The 24,202-nt window shown below is 38.4% G+C and overlaps 1 protein-coding gene across 1 annotated transcript in view; it reads right to left on the reverse strand.

The window, feature by feature from the left end:
• Positions 1-24,202, reverse strand: part of MED14 (mediator complex subunit 14) — a 286,657-nt gene that overhangs the window by 67,747 nt on the left and 194,708 nt on the right. Inside the window, exon 19 of the mRNA XM_068225329.1 lies at positions 14,518-14,712. Within this exon, the coding sequence (XP_068081430.1) occupies positions 14,518-14,712 (195 nt within the window). The remainder of the gene's footprint in view (positions 1-14,517; positions 14,713-24,202) is intronic.

Below are 24,202 nucleotides of genomic sequence, written 5' to 3' on the forward strand. Positions count from 1 at the left end.
TATTATTCTTAATATCATCCTCCATGAATTTTATAAGGACACAGAGAAGTCGCATCGCAACAGTGCTCAACATTTTATCCATATAGACATCTTCCTGTGTTTATAGTGAAAAGACAAGATGCCATTTCATTCCATCCCACTATCCATCAATTTTTAATAGGTTATATTGTACTTGTCATAGTTTTAGCTTTCTTAAAGGGGGCCCCCATTTTCATTAGGTCTTATTGTAATACACAAATTTTAACCTAATTAGCTGAATAAGAGAATGTGCATATTCTCAAAATATGTATTAGATATAATCTAAAAGTGAAATGTAAATATAAAAAAATTTTAACACATAGTATTGACTAGGCGAATCATCCATCTCTCTATTTACTGTTGAAGATGTTAAATTATACCGCCTGCCTATTTCACTTTTGCTCACACTGCTTTTTTCACAAGCCTGCAAAATTTCACATTTTGTAGCTAAATCTAATAATTTTCATTTCCCTGTGTTCAGTAACAGCAGAATAAAGTGGATTTGTTTTATTACTGATACTGTTTTCAAAAGGAACGAGGACTCCCCAATACAACTTAGAAACAGCCAACAGTTCGAACTATGCTGTTCATAGAACAAAAAACTGAACATACATACATACATACATACATACATACATACATACATACATACATACATACATACATACATAAATACATCATTATAGACTGTTATGCCTTTCAGCGTTCAGTCTGCAAGCCTCTTTGAATTTACTAAACGTTGCCACAATACTCTATTTGCAATTAGCGGTGTGGCCTCATATAGTTCTATACCTCTTATCTTTAAATCGTTAGAAACTGAGTCTAACCATTGTCGTTTTGGTCTACTTCTACTTCTCTTACCCTCCATAACATAGTCCATTATTCTCCTAGTTAACCTATCCTCCTCCATTCGACTCACATGAATCCACCAACGAAGCCTGTTTATGCGTACAGCTTCATCCATCGGTCCATTCCTAAATTACCCTTTATCTCCTTATTCCGAGTACTCTCCTGCCATTATTCCCACCTGTTTGTACCAGCAATCATTCTCGCTATTTTCATGTCTGTTACTTCTAACTTATGAATAAGATACCCTGAGTCCACCCAGCTTTCGCTCCCGTAAAGCAAAGTTGTTCTGAAAACAGACCGATGTAAAGAGTTTCGTCTGGGAGCTGACTTCCTTCTTACAGAATACTGTTGAACGCAACTGCGAGCTCACTGCATTAGCTTTACTGCACCTCGATTCAGTCTCACTATATTACCATCCTGGGAGAACACACAACCTGAATACTTGAAATTTTCAACCTGTTTCAGTTTTGTATCACCAATCTGACATTCAATTCTGTTGAATTTCTTACCTACTGACATCCATTTAGTCTTCGAAAGGCTAATTTTCATACCATACCCATTGCACCTATTTTCAAGTTCCAAGATATTAGACTGCAGGCTTTCGGCACAATCTGCCATTAAGATCAAGTCGTCAGCATAGGCCAGACTGCTTACTACATTTCCACCTAACTGAATCCCTCCCTGCCATTTTATATCTTTCAGCAGATGATCCATGTAAACTACGAACAACAAAGGTGAAAGATTACAGCCTTGTCTAACCCCTGTAAGTACCCTGAACCAAGAACTCATTCTACCATCAATTCTCACTGAAGCCCAATTGTCAACATAAATGCCTTTGATTTATTTTAATAATCTACCTTGAATTCCATAGTCTCCCAGTATGGCGAACATCTTTTCCCTCGGAACCCTGTCATATGCTTTCTCTAGATGTACGAAACATTAACACAACTACCTATTCCTCCCATAGCATTTTTCAATTACCTGGCGCATACTGAAAATCTGATCCTGACAGCCTCTCTGTGGTCTGAAACCACACTGGTTTTCATCCAACTTCCTCTCAACCACTGATCGCACCCTCCCTTCCAAGATGCCAGTGAATACTATGCCTGGTATACTAATCAATGAGATACCTCGATAATTGTTGCAATCCTTCCTGTTCCCTTGCTTAGAGATAGGTGCAATCACTGCTTTTGTCCAATCTGAAGGTACCTTACCGACGGATGGAAAGTGCGATTTTGGAAGTGGTGCGGGAATTCGGCTTCACACGATCAACCGTGTCCAGGGTGTATCGTGAATGGTTGAATGCGGGTGTCACTGTCCACAACAGACGGACGACCGGCCGTCCAGCCACCCTCGATGACCGTAACCAGCGACATCTGAGACGGGTTGCCAATAATGACAGACGGGCAACCGTGCAACAAATCATGGCTCAATTCAACACAGGCCGTGCTAGACACGTCTCCCAGTGGACAATCCGTAGGAACATGGGTATGAGGTATGGGAGCCAGCGCCACACAAGGAGGGCCATGACTCAGAATATGTCCGAGATGCCCACTCCCATTCCATAGCAACTGGTATCCCGACTCTCAGGACCACTTACTAGGCCACTCAGCCGTTGCCCACGGTTCACGAACTAGGACGTGACTACAGTAACCCACAAACATGAATTAGTAATAAAATATTAATAATCAAAATAATGAGAATAACAAATATTTAATAATAAAAATCTTTTTACAGGGACCTGATTTTAAAAAATTTAAATGGGGGTTTACCTTCAATCAAGGTTTCAGTAGGAAGCACACCTTTCCCAGAGATCCTTGCCTGTATTAACATAAATTGTACCATCATATATTATTTACACATGACAGCAATAAAACAAGGAGATATCTACCCTGTACACTGTACTGTAGTTACGTTTGTGCCTCATCTGACAAATTTATGTTGGTGAATGCAAAACTGCTTCAGTTTAAGGTTGTTCTTATAACTTATATATGATTTTCCATAAAAGTCGGGAAAGCTGCCAAACTCGCACAAAAACCATATTAAAATCGGTATGAAACAGCAATTGGTTTGTTTAAATGTTTTCACAGAAGTTTTCCAAGCAGCGGCCTACTCTAATTCCAATAGTCTAAACACGCATATTCAGTTTCATTCTTAATAATTGTAATGGCATGAATCCAGAGGATTGTGGCAAACATTTCCATTTTCTTATTTCAAACGGCGTCACCTAACCTAGGTTTATTGCGCACTTATTATGAAAACATATTTCAAGCTCCCTGTAGAATAATAACATTTTCACTATAAATTTAGACGAGAACAGCTTTTCTGAAATTTAACAAGACACAAAACAACATAACCTAAACTCTGAAATTATTTATGCACACCACTGTATCTTGAGAAGGAAAAGTATCACATTCTTATTTTATTTAAGTACATAGTATTAAAATTAAGCAATTGTTTAGTTCAGTTTTTATTTCTAAGGAGTTAAAAACTGCTGGCATTGCACTTATTGCGAAGACATATTATCCCGATGTTTGTTTACACAAGTCAGAGTTGTCAGGAGACCGGAAGCTCGCTTAAGATCGACTTGCTCATGCGCAGCGACGAAACGATACGGAAGATGATCGATCGCATTCAATATATAAATCGCTGCCTACGTTATAATACAAGGCCTGGAAATAGAGCCTGTAAAATGCTATGGAAGTGGTTACACTGAAGTTCAATGCCGGGCCGCTAGGATCGCTATCTTGCCCCCTGTCTACTAGGCTCGCGCCTTTAAACGTGTTCATTAACTGAGTTGGTTGTGAATGTATTATGTATTTGTCTGATGTTAAGCATTCGCAGTTCCAGTCATGGTTTATTCACGAGAAATTAAAGGTAGTGGAATTTCGTTTCACAAGTTTCCAGTGAATATTCAATGTTCGAAACATTATACAGAGGAAGTATTACGCATGAGATACGACTTCAAGCTGATCGAAGTAGGCCTCTGTTCCTACGTTTTGATCCGAGTTACGTCATAAGAATCGGGCGATCCCAAAATTTGTCACTGGACTTTTTTTAAACTATGCTACCGAGACCGGCAATCATTTGAGAGGCATCTTCAAACTCAGAGATCTTAAATTAGGAAACCAACGAGGAAAATAATTTGCCCAACAAATTTCACGAAAATGAATGTAGCAAGAGCTAAAAATATTGTATTTTCCCCTGAAACAATCTGCGGATTGTAAAGTATGGAGGTGGTTTTGTCCCGAGAGCATAAAATACAGTTTAAAATAAGCCATTTGTTTTATGGAGCATTTTATTAAATTGTTCAATGCGCATAACGTCTGCAACACCTCACATGGGACACATTCAGGAACGAGAACAAACGAGTATCTTTTAACCGGGCGAGTTGGTCGTACGGTTAGGGGCGCACGGCTGTGAGCTTGCATGCGGGAGATAGTGGGTTCGAATCCCACTGTCGGCAGCCCTGAAGATGGTTTTCCGTGGTTTCCCATTTTGACACCAGGCAAATGCTGGGGCTGTACCTATTAAGGCCACGGCCGCTTCCTTCCAACTCCTAGGCCTTTCCTATCCCATCGTCGCCATAATACCTACTTGTGTCGGTGCGATGTCAAGTCACTAGCAAAAAAAAAAAAAAAATCATCTTTTAGTTACTGAAGATGAACTCCTCAGTTGGTTAATTAATGATTTCCTGTCATATATTAAGAAACTTAGAATGCATTCAGAGAAAGTAAAAAAGAATCATGAGATAAATGTATCAGGCATAGATCTTGACTACCCAGTCCACTATGGCCTGCGTAAAATACCTCATAAGTATACATTTGCATTATGCATTGATGAGGAACCTAACGAGCTATGCCATCGAGCTCTTCTTCAGCTACCTAAGACGCCAAGCGGAATACAATGACATTATGGTTCGTGTGGCAAAAGAAAAAACAGACTGTAAAGGCTGCTTAGAACATATCTGTTCTACAGCTACTCAAAGTCCAACATTGTGTCTTATTCGTTTTCAAGATCGAGGAGTCCTCAGATACCGAAAATCGTCTGTGGCACTTTTTCAGTGAACGACGGAATTTGTCACTTCCGCTGCGCAGTACTTGTCCCGAAGAGAGTTACTAAAAGGTGTACGTTTATTCTTTCGAAAGACACGTTCAACAGTGAAATTAAGTGTGGAAAGTGTAAAGGCGACAAACCAACTCTTTTTCTACTATGAAAATTTCTGAGACCTCTGTTAGATAACATTACTTTGAGCCATTCAAGTAGAAGAGAGAAAGTTTTGAAACTTGATAAGAAGCCCCTCAGAAGGAAAGTTTTGAAACTTCAATGGCATATCCAAGCCAATGCAGCACCGCTCTATAAATAAAGTACTGTCAATACTCGCAAAAACATTCAGTTCTTTTTATTTAGGATATACTTTACTTATTGACATATACGGCCATGCGAATACAAGGGGGCAAGACCGCGATCCTAGCGGCTGAATGGTGAACTAGGAAGCAACCCGTTTCCACGAGTGCATTTCAAGGCCTTGTATTATAGCGTAGGCAACGATATAAATACTGGAGTAGAGTCATATACTGCATTTGGTACAGTGTATGAATACTGATAACAGATATAAATTAATGCGCCCAGATTTGCCCGTAATAATGGATGAATCAGTAAAAGGGTTCTCATTGTAACCAAAGGATACTGCACAGATTAATATAGGAATATTCCAAGGTTATAATAACACTGTCATTAAAACGGGGGTTCTCTTCTGCTACAGCGGCCGCAGTCGGATGTGCATCTGAGTCCGACATCTCATTTTAGCTCTAAAGTGCCCGAGCACTAATTTCCTCTTGTGCCTTGAATCATCTATAGCAAGCTTATGACCTCTTTTTCATAGGTTCTTAATGTCCCATAACCAAAACGAATAGACCTTTACATAAAAAATTAAAAAATCGCATTTGCGATAAATGCGAATTTCTGAATCTTGTACTGAATCCAAGCCTACGGTAACTTTAATGTGGAATAACATCATTTTTATGCATAAATAGAAGTGCGACAAAATGCGAATTGTGACCCAAAATGCGAAATTAGTATGAACATGCAATTTTGGTGCAAATTCTGCAAAAATGTGCTAATTTACTGGTGAAAACAATATACAGTAGTAGTCCGCTATAGCGTGTACGGTATATAACAAGAACCCCGTCATAACGATTATTTTTGTCCGTCCCTTCAACATTCCTATATTGAACTGTGTATTACCCTTCGGTTACAGCGAGAGCCCTATCATTGACGCATCCGTCATTACGAGCGATTATGCGCGTCGATTTTTTCCGTTGCCGATATTTATGCACCCAGTCATTATACTGCATGCGATTGATCATCTTCAGTATCATTTTCTTGCTGTGCCCACTAGTGAGCTCCCTCGTCGACATTCGAAGCCAACGTCGGAGTCGATTAGTAATAGCCGTGGACTGCTCTTCTGCAAAGATAATGAAAGAACATGTTTTTGTAATAAATGTGTAAATAACATGTCCGATAACTGTTGTAAACTTGTTAAAGATAAACGCTGAATAAACGATCGCTTAATTTTAATGCTAAATACCGCAACTGAGAAAGAACGGGATAGACCTACACCTCAAGATATGGCAGAGTGCGTCACTGATTACGAGGTTAGTTTATATTTTCTAGCGCCCGTTAAATTACGGAAAGGCTATCATCATGAAAATTTATAGCGACAAGGTTATAATTTCTCTACTGGTGCTTGAGGTATGTTTTCATCATACATATAGTAGAGTTAAGTTAGGATAGATGACATTATTTGAATAACAAAACTGAAACGTTTGCCACAAAATGTGATCGATCATCTTTGGTACAGTATAATTTTCATGCTATGTGCATTTGCAAGCTCTCTTGTCGACATTCGAAGGCGATGTTGGAGTCGATTAGAGAACAGCAGTCGACTGGTATTACTAAAGAAAATTTGAAATGAAAGAGGGTAACATGTTTTCGTAATAAATGCGTAAATAACGTGGCCGATAGCAGTTGTTAACTCGTTAAAAATAAAGGCGGAAGTAAACGATCTCTTAATTTTAATGGTATACCGTATACTGAAATTAAGTAAGAATGTGATACACCTCAAGATATGACAGAGTACTTCACTGATTTCAGAGGGCAGTTTATATTTTCTTGCGTCTAGTTAAATTTCAGAAAGCTATTCCCATGTCAATTTTTAACGAGGAGGTTATCATTTCTCTACATGCATTTCAAATAGGTTTTCATGATACATATTCGGTTAGTTGCCACAGAAGCCTCTGGAATGATACCGTATTTCTCCGAATCCAAGAAGACGTTTTTTTTCTCAGAATCTCATGTGAAAAAACAAGGGTCGTTTTGCATTCGCGGCCTGATAGTAATGAACACCACTGGCAACTACCGCAGTAACCACGCTTGTTTCTTTTCACCTCCAACGCGCGCTCACACAAAACTCGTTGACAATAAATGACCGCCTCTCTATCATACATCCGCTAGCTGCGGCGTCTGGTTGTACAGTGCCTATGCGTAACGTCACTGGATCTCAAATCTGCAGAACGGCATCAAAACATGTGAGCCTTCGAAATCTTAGAAAGGCCACAGCTATTCAGTAGCAGAGTTATAATGCGTCTGCTGTACCTGACGCTTAGTAAAATTAAGTTTTATAGATGGCAGGAATATTTTCAGGATGGATCGTCGTATTGTAAAAATACATGGAACAGGTATTGCCAGCAAATTTTCAACGAGTTCTCGTTGATGTTATGATGCCAATTTTAAGTTAATGGCTATTAAACACTCAGAAATGTGTAATAATTGTGCACCCACAAAAAAATATGGCATAGGCCTAACTAAAGCCAATATTCGGCGTTACCGCGAAGACAAAGATGGCTTAAAAATGCGAACTGCACAAAAAATGCATTCAGTGGCCCGCAACAAGGACACTTTAAAGAAGTCGAAGATGAAATTGCGAGTTATGTGCACAAATATGCAAGGGCGGAATTGCGATACTGTGGCTCAATAAACTCATTCGTTGACTTTCAAAGTTCACGATTAAGGTCTATACATCGCTGGCCGCTAAAGTTGGCCGAATCCAGCAAGCAAGACGTGCGTGTAACAGCAGCCAGTTATATCTGACGCTGAGTGAAAGTAACAGTTTTATAGTAAGCAAGAATATTTTCCTGATAGATCGTCGTATTGTAGAGACGCGTGGAATGTGTATTGCAAGCAAATTTTCAATGAGTTCCCTTCGATATTATGATGCCAATTTTAAGTTAATGGTTATTAACAGGGAGCAGATTCTTATGTAATTACATATTTTTTTTACGAAGTTCATTATTCCTATTGTGCATCCCCAAGTGTAAAAACTGAATCTTATTTCACATAAAAACACATATTTTCACATTAATTTTATGTAAATACATATTTTACGAAAATCTATAATAAGCACATAAATCGGCAATATTTGTTGATCATTAAAATTTAAAATGCTTCTGTGTTATAAAACAATGCTTATATTTTCATTTTACGATTATGGTATTGTTTTAAGAGTGTATTTAACATAATGTATCTGGATGTTTCGGCTATTTATGGACTTCCCTCCATAAGTTCTAAAACTTGCTGTCACTGGCTACGTCGTTACATTTAGACAGTGATTGATTTGCTGCACAAGATGTTTCCTTGCATGATGCCATTCCAACTCTTTATGAGTCAGCCCTCTCGGGTTTTGTTTATAGAATATCAGCGAAAGGCAATCACGGAGAGATAAGGTGACGTAATTCCGTTACGACATGGGAGACTCGGAAGAATATTGCCCCACCATTAGGTAGTGGAATTTCATCACTCCTAAGAGTAAGGTTAGCTGTTCGGGTCCATATATCATTCCCGTGGTCGTGTGATTTTGTATGGATTTGTAAGAAATATTCCCTTCAGTGTCCGCTGCTATTCTTTTTAATGAAACAGTGATTCACCGTAAATGCGTGTGTCGTAACCTGCAAAATAAAGCCAGAAGAGAAGTCGAGTACAAGGTCACGTCTTCAACAATATGTAGTGGAATTTAAAAGCATTTTACCTACCAATGGAAAAGTATTATTTTGCCAACCGTGTGGTAATACAGTAAGTGCAGATCAACGTTCTCAAGTAATCCAGCATTTGTCTGGAAATAAGCATACCGCGGCTGCTTAGCGTGTGCGTTCGCGACAATTACTAATAGCTGAACCAGCTACTTCAAATGCAGGCCCATCTAAATATTCCCAGTATGATTTAGATGTGTGCAGAGCATTTGTTTGAGCCTACATTCCTCTTGGTAAAATAAATAATCCGGGACTGAGAAATTTCCTAACAAAGTACACTAATTTTGAGCCTCTAGACGAATCCACAGTAAGGAAAAACTATCTCCGAAAATGTTACAAAGAAACTTTACAGAGAATTCGGGCAGTATGTGATAGCGAAAAACTGTGGGTGAGCATTGACGAAACCACTTATTCAAGTGGCAGAAAAGTAGGAAATGTTATAGTTGGTGTGTTGAAGAATGACAAAACTGCTTGCGAACATTCTTATTTGCTAGGATGTAAAGAAATGCTTGCTGCAAACCATGTCACTGTAGCTAGGTTATTCAATGAAGCCATGCATTTACTTTGGCCAAAAGGTGTAAAATACGACCATGTATTGCTTTTCCTTACTGACAGTGCAGCTTACATGAAAAAGGCAGCCGAAGGCCTTTCTGTGAGCTTTCCGAAAATGATACACGTAACTTGCGTTGTTCATGCTCTACACAGGTTATTTGAAACTGTGCGGGCTCAGTATCCTCAAGTGGATAAATTAGTGTCTAATGGCAAAAAAGTCTTCATAAAAGCACCATCAAGAATCGATCCCTTTAAAGAGAAAAACCCGGATCTTGTGCTTCCTCCTCTGCCTATTGTTACGCGGTGGGGTACCTGGCTTAGCGCTGTGGTATACTATGCAGACAATTTCAAAAGTGTTGCATCCGTTGTGAATGTGCTAGATAAAAACGACGCGTCGTCAATTGAGATTCTTCAAGAGATACTAAAAGACAGGTCTTTGAAAAATGATTGGCGTTTATATCTGCCAATCTAAGCTTCTTGTGTAAAACTATAGACATACTTGAAAAATCCACTAACCTGTTGTCCGAAACAGTGAAGGAAGTGCGCGCTGTTGAAAATAAATTAGATTCACTCCTGGCTTCGCAGGTACAGGGACTGTTAAAGGTCAAATATCAAAATTTTTTGAGGAAAAACAGAGGATTTCAAACAATGTGCCAAATTTCTAATGTATTAGAAGGTGCTCATGTTGGCGAAATTGATGGCGTTATTTTTGGTGACATTCCTCTCTTTAACTATGCTCGTCTGACTTCCCGTGATGTGGAACGATCGTTTTCGCAGTATAAGGCGTTCTTTAGAGATAATCGGCATGCATTTGTGATGGACAATTTGGAGATGACCTTTGTTGTTCACTGCAATTCTGAGACTACTTCTAGCAACTAATATTCCAGCATGTGATTGGTGAGTACGAACTGGTACTATTTTTTCAAAGATGATAGGTTGCTTTTGCCATATTTAAACAAAACATTACCTTTAAAAAAATAACCATTCATAATATCTACTCTGGCATATCAAAAATTAATATACCATACAGCACGTTTCCATACACAGACACCATTTTGCCGTAAGGAGCACGTTTGGTAGCACCATATTCTAATACAAAACATTATACTTATTTACTTCTTGAGCGCGAGTAGTTATGGGATATTTAAAGGAAAATAATTTCAATTTTTTTATCACATATTTTAAAGTTTTTCAGCACATAAAAAATAAATATTTTTCACATTTTTAGCACATAAAAATCCGCTCCCTAGTTATTAAACCCGCTGAAATAAAGCATAATTGTACAGCTGGAAAAAAGTACGGCATAACTAAAGCCAGCATTCGGCGTCTACAAATAGTCTAAAAATGTATACTGTATAAGAAAGACATTCATATGATTTTACAAAGTTCTTTTTAAGCATGATTAAAATTTTTGGATTCGGAGAAAGTTGGTAATACATTTCTTTCAGAATGAAATTAAACACATACTTTTATGTAGTATCGGATTTCGAAAAAAACAAATAAGTAAGCCGTAGTGTGGATATTATCCGTCAAAACGCAAATATTGAACAAACTGATTGCCATTTCATACTGATTTTAATGTGTATGGGGGTTTTCCTGACTTTTAAAAAATCGGATATAACGACAATCTGCTATAGCGAGTAAATCTTCCGCTGTTATGAATTCTTGCTATAACGGACTTTTACTGTATTCCGGCAAAATCGTCAGAAATACTCAAAATATGAGGCATAAATCTTTCGACCGTTCCGATCAATGAAGAAAAGTAGCTGATCGATTGCTGCTTGCTGACTTTAATCGATATTTACAATGGGAATAGCAAGGGGAATAAGATCTGTATCGATTATTATCAAAATGAAAATCGAGTGTCACGGAAATAACGAGATAGATGCACCGTCGTTTTCTTGTTGTTCAAAATTGAAACTAGTGAAGAGTAGAAAGTCAAGCGATCGTTTAAGTTATGGGGCGCATGACAAAAACTACGCACAAAAGGGCTCAGCAATATGCAAAGGATGGTTTATATGCCACAGATTCAGCAACAGTGTTTTGCAACTATTGTAATTGCCGAGTTGGGTGAGAAAAAAAAAGACATCAGTGTGGAACATGTTAAATCTGAAAAACACGTGGGTAAGCGACACGATAACGAAAGTTCAACCCCTGCTGCTAGTACATCTCAAAGAAAGCAATCTTCTGAGCTTACACAGTTAGATAGTTGTAAACGACGAAAAATTCCCAGAGATAACTTCTCGAAACGCACAGCTGAAGTACTTGCCAAAGCAAATATACCTCTGGAAAAGCTGGAAAGCAAAGAGCTAAGAGCCTGGATTACAGAGTTTTCAAATGAAGAGCTGCCATGTGTGAGAACACTACGTGAAGTATATATATATTTTTTTTTTTGCTAGGGGCTTTACGTCGCACCGACACAGATAGGTCTTATGGCGACGATGGGATAGGAAAGGCCTAGGAGTTGGAAGGAAGCGACCGTGGCCTTAATTAAGGTACAGCCCCAGCATTTGCCTGGTGTGAAAATGGGAAACCACGGAAAACCATTTTCAGGGCTGCCGATAGTGGGATTCGAACCTACTATCTCCCGGATGCAAGCTGAAGTATATTTACCAGGTAAGTTTTGATTTCATTGATCGGGTACGGTTTAGGTATTACGACATCGAAACCACGTGCAAAATTGAAGGATACCAAATTTGAGTGCGATTTTCATATCGAACTATCTTACCCGTACCCAATTGGTCCAGTAATTTTTAATTATTTTGTTATAATTTGAGGTTTTTCTTCCTTTCCAGAAGTTGCATCTGACCACCAGAAAAGAACAGCAGAGCCTCTAGTGGGGAAGAACATCAACATACTCTGTGATGAAACTACAGACAGAATGGGCCGTTGTGTTTTTATCATCATATTCCAAGTCCCAGCCGGATAGAAAAGAGTGCTGCACATTGTTTCTGTGAACTATCTTGGTGCATGAAATGCTACAAACTGTTCTCATGCTGTTTTAGAAGCTCTGCGCAGTTACAGTGTACCGTATGATGCAATTAAAGTGTTTGTTAGTGACAGTACCCCATACATGACCCAGTGTTATGAAACATTAAGTGTGGTCATAGGGGATCATTTAATGCATGTACAGTGCTGGACACATAAGATCAGCTTGGTTGGCAATAGTTGGGTCGCAGTGACGACAGATTTAAATCATGTGGTTGCGATGGTAAAGTCTGCAGTTTTGAACACAAGAAAGCAAAAATATATTTATTTACAATTCTTAACATCAAAGTATGGTGCTTCAAACGAAGCAAAGCTTTTTTCTGCATCTGACATAACCCGATGGAACAGCTGGTTTCAGGCTGTCTTCTATTCGAGTGTTTACTTTACTGATGTCCGGCTCCATGGCTAAATGGTTAGCGTGCCTGGCCTTTGGTCACAGGGGACCCGGATTCAATTCCCGGCAGGGTCGGGAATTTTAACCATAATGGTTAATTCAGTTGGCACGGGCCTGGGTGTATGTGCCGTCTTCATCATCATTTCATCCTCATCACGGTGCGCAGGTCGCCCACGGGGGTCAACTCAAAAGACCTGCAACTGGCGAGCCGAACTTGTCCTCAGACACTCCCGGCACTAAAAGCCATATGCCATTTCTTTACTTTACTGATGCTGTTACATTTTTCAAGATGTCTGACAGAACGACATCAACAACTGTGGTATTAAGTACCTGACTGATCAGGCTTCCCTCCCACATGGTTTTTGTCACAGATCATGCAGCTGGATCGGTTGACCTCCTTACTGAACTTGAAGGGTCTCTGTATCCTACCTCTCATCTCTTTTATCCCAAACTGCATAACCTTGACGCCAGTTTTACCTTAATTTGTGAGGGGAATTTTTCTGCGGCAACTAATGATGCTTTGATTAAGCTCACTCCTCTAGAGCAGGCTGCATGTAAAGACACATTTGTCAAAGCTGCTCATTCTTCACAGTGCAAGCTAGCCACATTGAAAGGTAAAGACCCCAACCATAAGCATTTTGTGTCAATTTCTCAAGCTTTGTATCCAAAACATATAATTTTGAATAACACTGATAAATTAGATGAGCATGAGAAATTGTTTGGATTAACAGATCTCTCACGAAATGATATCTGGTCTGGTTACTGTTCTTTGAAACATGCAATTCAAACCCAGATGAAAGAAAGTGAAAAATGTGATATCATGCTTGCATTGCTAGTCCTTGCATTAACTGCAGTTCAGACAGAGTTCAGCATATTTGCTAAATTGTTGTGGACCCCAACGAACAAACGAACAATGTAGATAGCGAGCACATGTTGTCTCATTACAACAGAGAGGTTACAGACAGACGGTGCAATTTGAAAAAAAGCAATGCCGAAGTACTGACAATGCTTTCGTTTGAACAATGAATTTGTATTTTGTGTGAACCAAGGACAATAATTGCACTTCATAAACTAGGAATCGTTAAAATTAATAATACCGTGTGATTATTTTAACTTTGTAAATAGATGCTCATTTTGGAAAAAAATATATACTAATTTTGAAACAAATAGATGCTCATTTTTCAGGTCCCTATGAATAGACGTAAATATTTGAGAATTTTAACATTTCTTTAATGCCAAATGCGGGTTTTGTCCTATTGAGAATTACGTTAAATCTAATATAAAATAGTATTGTTCTTATGGAATAATTTTCGGGACTGGAAATTTCTTCTGTTAAATGTGGGTTTACGTTAAATCGAGGTCATGCAAAATCAGGGTTATACCGTAATATAGAATTGAACTGACTTTGTAAACCTTCCAATGCCACATAATTCAGATAGCAGATGAAGTTGTAAATGTTAACAAAGCCGGGATGAAATTCCAACCTAAGGTGCTCTTCTGCTTAAGAAGTAATTTTTGTCTGACCCCATAAATAAACAAATTTTTGCTGAATTTATAAAGGAAAGAAAATTAAGATATATCTTGGGAGAAGTCATAAGACTGTCATAGTATCAAATAAGTCTCTCTTACCTTAAGTCCCTGAGTGGGAGTAAATTCTTCAACAACATTGCTCCGATCAAAACGACTGTATGCTCCATCACGGAGGCTCACCAATCCACAGCCACGTAACCTTATTTCCAAGCAATACATTCCCTGATAGGCTAAACGCAATAATGTAGGTGACTGGGGCATTATTGTAAAAGTCTGCACAGGCACTTGAGGTCTCTGAAAAAAGGAAAAGGACATAAATAGAAAATTAATTTGTTATTGGCAATTAATACATGTATAATGCATTCTCAGGAACTAACATTCCAGTTACACTGATAACACTAGCCAACATGATTTTGCGGTAAAATAGAAAATACGTAATTCTTATGGAAATCGCTGCCCTGTTTCCGAAAATGATGCTATTTTTTTCCTATCACGTCTAGTTTTGACGCAATTCAGTGTTTTAGTATCTGCATGAATTCGTTATATGTAATGTTGAGAGATGTTCTCACGCAACTTTTTTTAGAATACAATTATGTGATTTGATTTGTTATTGTTTGCATTTTATTATAGGTTTTTTGCTGTATAAATTTTCATTTTGTAGTTGGGGATTTCCTGGTAAATTCATAACAAACTCCCCCAGATACGCGATAGACCGCGAGGTATGTAGGATTGAAGATAAGACAGTTGAGAGTGTGTCTTTCATCTTAGACCACTTGAATAATCAGATATATTAAAAGCCCCAGCCCTTATGCAATATTTATGATGGATTGATAAAGCAGTTTCCTTTCAAAGATAACAGTCCGAAAGTATTATTCTCAAGAACATGAACTTGTATTTTGCACGGATGTTTCAAATCTTCTACGTCGATTGGGAGAGAAAGAGTATGATCCTAGTAACTGGCGTGTTTTTATTGACTCTTCGAAAATAAGTTTAAAGGCTGTTTTGCTTCATAATACAAATGTTCTGGCATCCGTCCACTTGCACACTCCACAAAAATGGCTGAAACATACGAGACCTTAAAGTTGGTGCTTGAAAAAATTAAATATCATGAGCATGGGTGGCAAAATTGCAGTGATTTGAAGATCATTGGATTGTTGCTGGGACAACAAAAAGGCTATACAAAATTTCCCTGTTTCCTATGCGAATGGGATAGCAGGGCACGGGATAAACATTGGGATACAGTGAATTGGACAGAAAGGAAACAACTACAACCAGAATCCAAAAATGTCTTGAATGTAAGTCTTATTGACCGTGAAAAAATTCTACTTCCACTCTTGCACATCAAATTTGGATTGATGAAACTGTATGTCGAGGCATTAGATAAAAGTAGCCTATGCTTCCAATATTTATCTACTAAATTTCCCTCATTATTGGATGCAAATATCAAGGAAGGTGTATTTGATGGACCACAGATTCGTAAACAGATGAAGGATAAAATTTTCACAGACACGATGACCAAAATTGAGAAAGAGGCATGGAACGCATTCAAAGATGTAGTGACTAAATTCCTTGGCAACATTAAGGACCTTCAATACAAAGAAATTGTAAGGAAAATGTTGGTAAAGTTTAAGGAACTCAATTGTAATATGAGCCTTAAGTTTCATTTCTTAACTTCACATCTGGATTATTTCCCTCTAAATTTAGGAGCTGTCAGTGAAGAACAAGGTGAAAGGTTTCACCAGGATCTCAAAGATGCAGAATGACGCTATCAGGGACGTTGGGATGTGAATATGATGGCCGATTACTGTTGGTCGATTGCACGAGACGGCCCTTCTAAAGATCATTCAAGAACTTCAAAAACCCGGAAATTCCACGGAAAACGGGAAAAGACGGAGGTGTGAATCTAACCTGCACATAATGTAAGTAACAAAACTATGTATGATCATGTAATTTTTATTTAAGGTACGGTTTAATTAATTTAAAAGCAACTGTACAGTCGAAACTCAATAGGCGCTTTATGCTTCAGTTTCACGAACTTCAATATACATTAAAAATATAATATATACTATCTACTTGCTTACAAAGCAGCATTTATGTGTATTCAATGCATGAAAAATATGATTACGTTTTGCAAGCTGAAATTTACATTAATACATCACATTTAATCAATACTAAGTATCAACAATTTTACGTAAGAACACAATAATATTTCGTAAAATTGCCACCAAACCAGACGTGATTCGCCAAAACTAATTTTTTTCTCGAATTCTGCGTTAAGAAATTCACAAAACCCACCTAGTTTCGTTTTTACCGCACAAAAAAAGTTATTTTGCAGGCCAGTGTAATTTGCACTTGTAAAACGCAATGATCATATGTATGATAAGTATTTAGAGAGACAAATAATAAAATACAGCAATATAACAGATATGTATGTGTAAGGAAACTGCAGTTGCAATGGACCAAATTAAATGTATTTACACTTCAATAAATATATAAATATATTAATATAAGATTACTACTAAACTGATGCAGGCATCATGGGATGACTTCAAGTTGCCTGACAACACTTATAACGATAATTTAATATGGCTACATAAGCCAAAAATAAATACGATTACAATTGAAATAGATCGAACCGCACTGTCAGCAGCTCTGGTTTTCTGTGGTTTCCCATTTTCAGACCAGTCAAATGCTGGGGCTGTACCTTAATTAAGGAACTTCTTTCCCACTCCTAGTCTTTTCCTATTATAAAATAAAATAAAAAATCAACTGAAATACAAAGTTTACCTATTTAGGAATAGTTTGTTTTGGTATGCTAGTCCTGAAAACATCAGCCTATACAAAGTCCAAACTTGCACTACGTGCACCACCATCTACCAGATATTTGCAGAACAGGTGAATCATCCAGCCTGCTTTCCTTTGTCTAAAAAAATAAATACAAAATAAATAAATAAATAAAATCCAAGTTTCCGTAGGTGAAGTAATTCTATAATTTGTATTAGGAGTAAAATAATGCAGTTAAAAACTTGCGTTAGAACGTGATATACGGTAATAAATAAAAATCTTACCTGAATTACTACCGTATTTACTTGTGTATTAGACCTCCCCTGGCTTTTCGAGATGAAGAAAATGAAAAAAATAAACCTCGCATACAACCCCAACGTAATTCGTCAGAGAAGAACAACGATTCCGCTTCGAAGCAAGTACAAGTCTTATTACAGCTCTGATGGCATCGTACAAATTTGTAAATAGTTTCATCCGTACGACCTACACAATAAAAACATGCATCGAAGTCATGCGGTACATCTGTGTTTCGTAGTTAAGAAATGTCCACCTCCGTAGCGTACGCCTACTGTAGCTCTGATGACGTCGCACAAATAGGTGAATAGCTTTGTGTCCAACCCGCGAATTGCAAACATGCATCAGTCATGCTATATAACTGTGTTTTGTAGTTAATAAAGTCTGCCAGCGTAATAGTTAGCACAATTAGTTGCCGTTCTCGGGAGTCTGAGTTCGATTCCCGGTACCGTACTGCTAGAGATTTACGAATGGCAGGAAAGTTGATATGCGGTAAAAAACGGTACGTGTAACTCCCCTCCGCTGGGAGTGTGTGTAAAAAGAGCTGCACCACCTCAGGATGAGGAAACAAATTTACTTCAGTTGAGAAATATTCACGGTTGTTGCTAGTTATATAGCAGGTGAGATCATTAAGGAAGTGATCGTTTAATATGCAATGTACCCTCCCATGCTACTACTGTCTACGACACGCTCGTATTTGGACATACCTTGTTCACTGGTTCTCCCAGCCATCTCCTCTCGGCGTCAGCTGCTGTACTGGTAAGCACCAACTTGCTCCAGGCCGCTTGTTACATCACATCACCATGTCACACCTGCCAGTCTACAACTCGTGATACTTCCAGTATGTTCCACACGCCAACTCTCTCTGCTATATAAACTCTCATTTTACCCAAACTCATCAGTCCGTGACTCGACTGTGCTGGTCTGTGGAGGTTCTTAATTGCTTTCTTCGCAGCATGTTGGTCACGCTGGTTTTAACTGGAACTCTTTCTAAAAGTTAAGAATGTTACCCAAATTTTAATCTCTTTTCAGCGGCCCTTCAGGCCCTTATGGTATTTTCGCCTGGCCATTTAAAAACTTTGAATTCTTTTGCCTGTGCCATGGCAACAGTGTTTTATCATGAAGATCTAGAGTGGCTGAAAACGCAGTGACTGACTCGGTGGAACGTTCTATCCATCCTTGGTGTTTCCCCTCTTAGTTCTTTTTAGTGCTTAATCCCATTTTATTCTCTTCCATTTTCTCTTGCCGGTTGAGCTGCACGCCCCTTTTTCGCCTTCCTCATCCCTGTCTTTTTCCCCATTCGGGTTTGCTTTTTCCTTTCAGACTTTTTGGGCATTAATACTTTGGTGTCATTTGTATTCGATTTTGCATTTATCCTCTGAAATCCATATTTTTCAACAAATATTTGGTGGCTCAAAACAAAAGAAAACATAACCAGTTGTGTACTGACATTTCTCTTTTCTTGGTGTTCCAATTTTTCCTTTTTTGGTCTTACTTCTTCGTAAATGTTTTTTGCAATACTACAATATATTCATTTATTAAAACTCGACAAATATTTTTACTTGTTTTGTACCTACCACGGTCCTCTGATTTCTTTCACACGCTTCCCTGGCATTAATTAGTAAGACTACGATCCATTATAATCACAGTTATTAAATTATCGCAAAAAATGTCGTAACTTGGGCCGATATAGGTATTTTTTGGAGAGAAGTAAGTTTAAAACGTGATGAAAGCTATCCAATTATAATGATTGTTTTACTCGCCAACGTACCTAACAAATAATAACAATACTTTTATGTCCCTACGTACTTTAAATGGTTTTTGGAGATGCCAAACAAAACATACTAGGGTATGCGTCAATAAAAAAAATGGAGACAATGAATGTACGAAATTAAACATTATGATAATAAAACACATTACCACCACACCTGTAGATATCCATAAATGCGGCAAACTTCCCTGTTATTAATTTTTATTCATTCCGTCGTGGAACTTTTGGCACTATCCGGGTGATAGCATACTTAACCTAAACAATGCGATCTCCCTTATCTCATGTAAAGCTGTTTATGTAAATCCTGATGTGATAAATGTAGAGAATAATCATGAAATATACTTAAAAATAAGGCCCTGGCTTTCAACAGCTGCAGTTATCAAAAGAATGCTTCCTGTCACTATGTATTACATTCAGAAGTACAACTCGTATCATACGCTAGTTATCGGCTGGTGGTTTGGCATGCCTTCTACAGCACGGCTTTATTCGGAAGGAGTGACTTCTGCTACACATACACCAACTGGGAATATCAGAGACCATCTCCAGAAACCATTTGGAAATAAATTTACACTGTTTAGACTCTATAGTCAGGAACAAAACTATTTTTAAAAGGTTCAAAAAGATGGGATCTTGTATGCTCTCGATTGCAGTGCGTGGCTGAGGCAGCTGACGAGATGGCAGTGAAGATGATGACGACATGCTAGTAGCAGGAAAGTTGGCGGTGCAAGACGATAATTCAAATGAAAGCAGTGATCAGGTTTACTGTGTGGTAGGCCTACTGCTCAACTGACAGAGACAAATGACTGGCCATTAAGTTTTTTTGTATCAATATTGCATAATATGATAATACGATACCCTTATCCTTTTCCTCTACGGGGTCGAGTAAGAAGTGAGGTGAATCTTCGAAGCGAGTTTTTACGACCATATGCCCTTCCTGACGTCAACCTCATCAGAGGAATTAATTAGATGTGACGAATAAGGTGATATGAGTACCGGTAACAAAATGGACTATATTTACTTTATATGTAGGCCTAAAAGTCATGTTCACCATTTATTGCCTTTTTACATTTAGAAATACTGCCTTCCGACTAAAATAGCCAGTATAACTCAAATACATTCATATGTTTGTTAAAGAATAGTTTAGAATGTTTACATGTACAAAATATAGCTCTTTATAGACTAGAAGTCATGCGTTTGCTGCACAAAATTTGACGTTATCGCATATTGGACCCCCTTTTACTATTTTTGGCTATAAAAGTGGGGAAAAAAGGGGTCTAATGTGCGATTAAATACAGTACTTGATATCTTATCTTGTTTGTAAGCAGCTATTTATGAACCCGCCTCTCCTGATAAAATATCCAGATATCACTACACTGAGCTGGCATGAGGACATTTTTATACAGTAACACAGCTGACAGAATGACAAATTTGGCGAGCAGCACACAGAACATCGAGTGCTTCAGTAAGGGTCATGGCAAGGAGAAACGACCCTTATTATCGTTTGAGTTTGACCTTCCTGATAACTGCTGCATTCTAGTGGACATTAGATAAACTACTATTTCCCAGCAAGGGACAAGAACTGTACAGGATATGTGCAGCTGCATATACACAAAAATTCATGCCCGTAAGACATACAGGCACCGTCCATTATCAGGAAAAGAGCAGGTAGTATCCTATACCGGCATGGTGTTGAAAATGTTAATATATGTACAGAATGTCCCAGGGGGAAAGGTCAGTATGAATTTGATTCTCATAACCATGTACCACATTACTGTGGTTTCTGAACCTTCATCATTATAATTTTTTTTACTTTCATATCTGTTCTGTTTTATCTGAAGATTCACGGAGCTCAACCAACGTAAAAGATGTCTGGCCAAACTGAAACAGCAGTGGTGATGCATAAAGCTAGAGGCAAAGAGAACCATGTAGAGCATTCCCATGCTGCATCCCAAATGGGTTGGGCCAAAACCTCCCAGTTCCAGTAAAGAAGTTCTTGAGGTTGTGGAAATGATACCTCTGAAGTTCCAAGAGGATAATGATGAGTTCAACAGCAACGGTCCACTTCCTAAGGTAGGTTACTTCCTTTGCTCACACACACACACACACACGCACGCACGCACGCACGCACGCACGCACGCACGCACGCACGCACGCACGCACACACACACACACACACACACACACACACTCACACACACTCTCTCTCTTTTCTCAAGAGATTAGTTAATACTATTTTAATGACTTCGCAGTGCCAGATAGTACTGAATGGTGAGAAAGATTCTTCCCATACTCCTGACATGCCCAGGGACACTGGAGGGAGCTCAGGAGATCGGAAGTAATGGTATGAATGGTATTGTTGAAGAAAATACCTCATCAACCTCCTCTGTCGGAAAAGAAAAGCCAACGCCTGTGGAATGCAAGGGAAGGTGCAAGAGAAAGAAACAGCTACAGTAAGTAAGTGTGCAGTAAAAAGAAAGCAGAAACTTATTAATGCTATGCTGGGTTGTTAAACAAATCCTGGTCGATATTTTCATCCCAAGAATCATGCAGCATCAGGAAGGGCATCTGGTCTTAAATCCCAAGCCAAAACCAAGAACAAGTCTGGGTGGCTCTGCCTATCCCAGAAATAAATGGGTCAACTGAAGAAAGCTTTTAGTGTGTTAGAAATGAATCTCCGCAGCAAGCAGTGCAGCTGTGGCCTATTTGAGTGCACAGTTTGGGTGGCAGCAATGTCGGGTCAGGGTCGGATGCAAGCACACAACTCAAGAGATTGTGCAAAACACTGAATCAAGAGATTCAAAGCACAATGGTTCTGTAAAAATGTAATTCACAAAGAGAGACTGTTAACAAAGTAAATAACAAAGCAACTTGAAAAGGAGTGAACTGTACGCCTAATGATTGTTTTAGACTTACCAGGTTCACAGCAGATGTTGAAAATGTTTACCATGAAGTTCCAAGCATAGGGCAATGCATTTGCACTTATTATCAAAAACTTTCACCAATGTTTCACTACGCACAGAGTTCACTAAATTTGTTATAGGTACTTTAACCCCTCAATTGTTCAAGGAGTAGATTAGTAAACTGAGGACTTGGCAGCACCCACAGAATAAAGAGTCAGGTGGTGACAGTTCGGGAATATGTGGTGGCCAGAGCCCTCATGAAATTATTTGTTCCCTGAATATATCACTTAAAAATTGCCGGGAGCGATTGGAGGTATGAGCTGTTGGAAGAATGAGCCCATCATTTCTGTTTCATTCAGTTCCATAATGAATGGGTGCAAGATTTCATTACAGTTAACTATTGAATCTACCATGCTGATAAAAAATATTGGCCCAATAATTTGTGAACATGAGATTGCAATCCACAAGTCAATCTTTTGATGATACTAATGTTACTGGCTTTATGTCGCACTAACTAATTTTACAGTTTTCGGGAATTTGCTGGAATTTAGTCCCACAGGAGTTCTTTAATGTGCCAGTAAATCTACCGACACAAGGCTGACGTATCTGAGCACCTTCAAATACCATCAGACTGAGCCAAGATTGAACCTGCCAAGTTGGAGTCAGAAGGCCGGCGCCTCAACCGTCTTAGCCACTCAGCCCAGCTCAATCTCTTGAGAATGAAGTTATGTTTCATGAATTGCATGTGGATTTTCAGATGTCCAGAGTTGGGTATTTTGACTCTTTATGTAAGCAGTTAAATGAAACCAAGCTTCATCAGTAAAAAAAGTGTTCTAACACTTCCTTTCCACATATTAACCAACGACTGAAACCACTCACAATAAAAAATCTTCTCTGTCTGTCAGCTTCAACTCCAGCATGACAAAAATTTATATGGATAAAGATTTAGCTTCTTTTTTTTTTTTTTGCTGATCTATACATTGTGAAGACAGATACGTCAGTCTGCTGTGCCAATTACCGCTTGGATTTAGGCAAACTTTTCAGGTGTCTGTTTGAGAAAAGTGAAAATTACAAGCTATGTCTTAAAAAGGTTGCAGAGGAGAGATCAGCAGAGAGGCAGCAAGCAAAATGACGTTCATTAAAAATGAATTTGATGCAGGAGATGGAAATAAGGATGGAACAAAATCAAGCAAGTATGAAAAATTTGGAGGAGGAAGGACAGCAGAAGGAAAAACACATGATGTAAAATTGGAGATTCTCCTTTTAAAGAAACTGCCTGCTAAAACAACTGTAAATGTATTTTTTTGTATATTTCTAAGTTAAAAGAAGACTGCATAAATCAAACATTTGTAATGACAGCATTACCTGGGAAATTGCAAGCTCTGGCTATAACACGTTCTTCTGGAATATTTATAGGATCATCAATGAAGTCTTCATCCATGTCAATAGCAAATGTTATGTAGCACAGCAAGTGCTACACTGCAGATTTTTGTGTTCTTCAGATGGGTATTCAAACCCTTCAGCAAACACCTGAATAGTTGTTTTCATACTCCGAAACATCTTTCAACTACATTTCTGGTATGTATGTGGGCTCTGTTGTAATTTTTTCTTTAACAGTACTGGAATTTAATACTGGAATAAATATGACATGCCTGCATAGCCAGAATCGCCCAAACGACATCCCTTAAAATTCACCCTTTCTCGAAATGTGGTTTTATTATGACCTCTGCAAAAAATTCTGTCATCATGCACACTTCCCCTCCAGCTGGTTACAATATCTCTTATGCGCAAGGATGTGTCACACACTACTTGAACATAATAAATATCCGTTCCTATTGCTGTATTACTGTGGTTCTTCTCCTAGCATCTTTTTCACTATAATATGAGATGCAGTTGATTTCACCTACAACATTCCTGAATCTATAAATTTTTCGAAACTTCAACATTTCTTCTTCCTGCTCAGCATTTGTAGATGGCATCTTAATAAATTCATTCGATCTACGAGAGAGAGCAGAGGCAACTCTGCGACAAATAT

This window comes from Anabrus simplex, chromosome 1 (assembly GCF_040414725.1).
Source record: "Anabrus simplex isolate iqAnaSimp1 chromosome 1, ASM4041472v1, whole genome shotgun sequence".
NCBI classification, from domain to species: domain Eukaryota; kingdom Metazoa; phylum Arthropoda; class Insecta; order Orthoptera; family Tettigoniidae; genus Anabrus; species Anabrus simplex.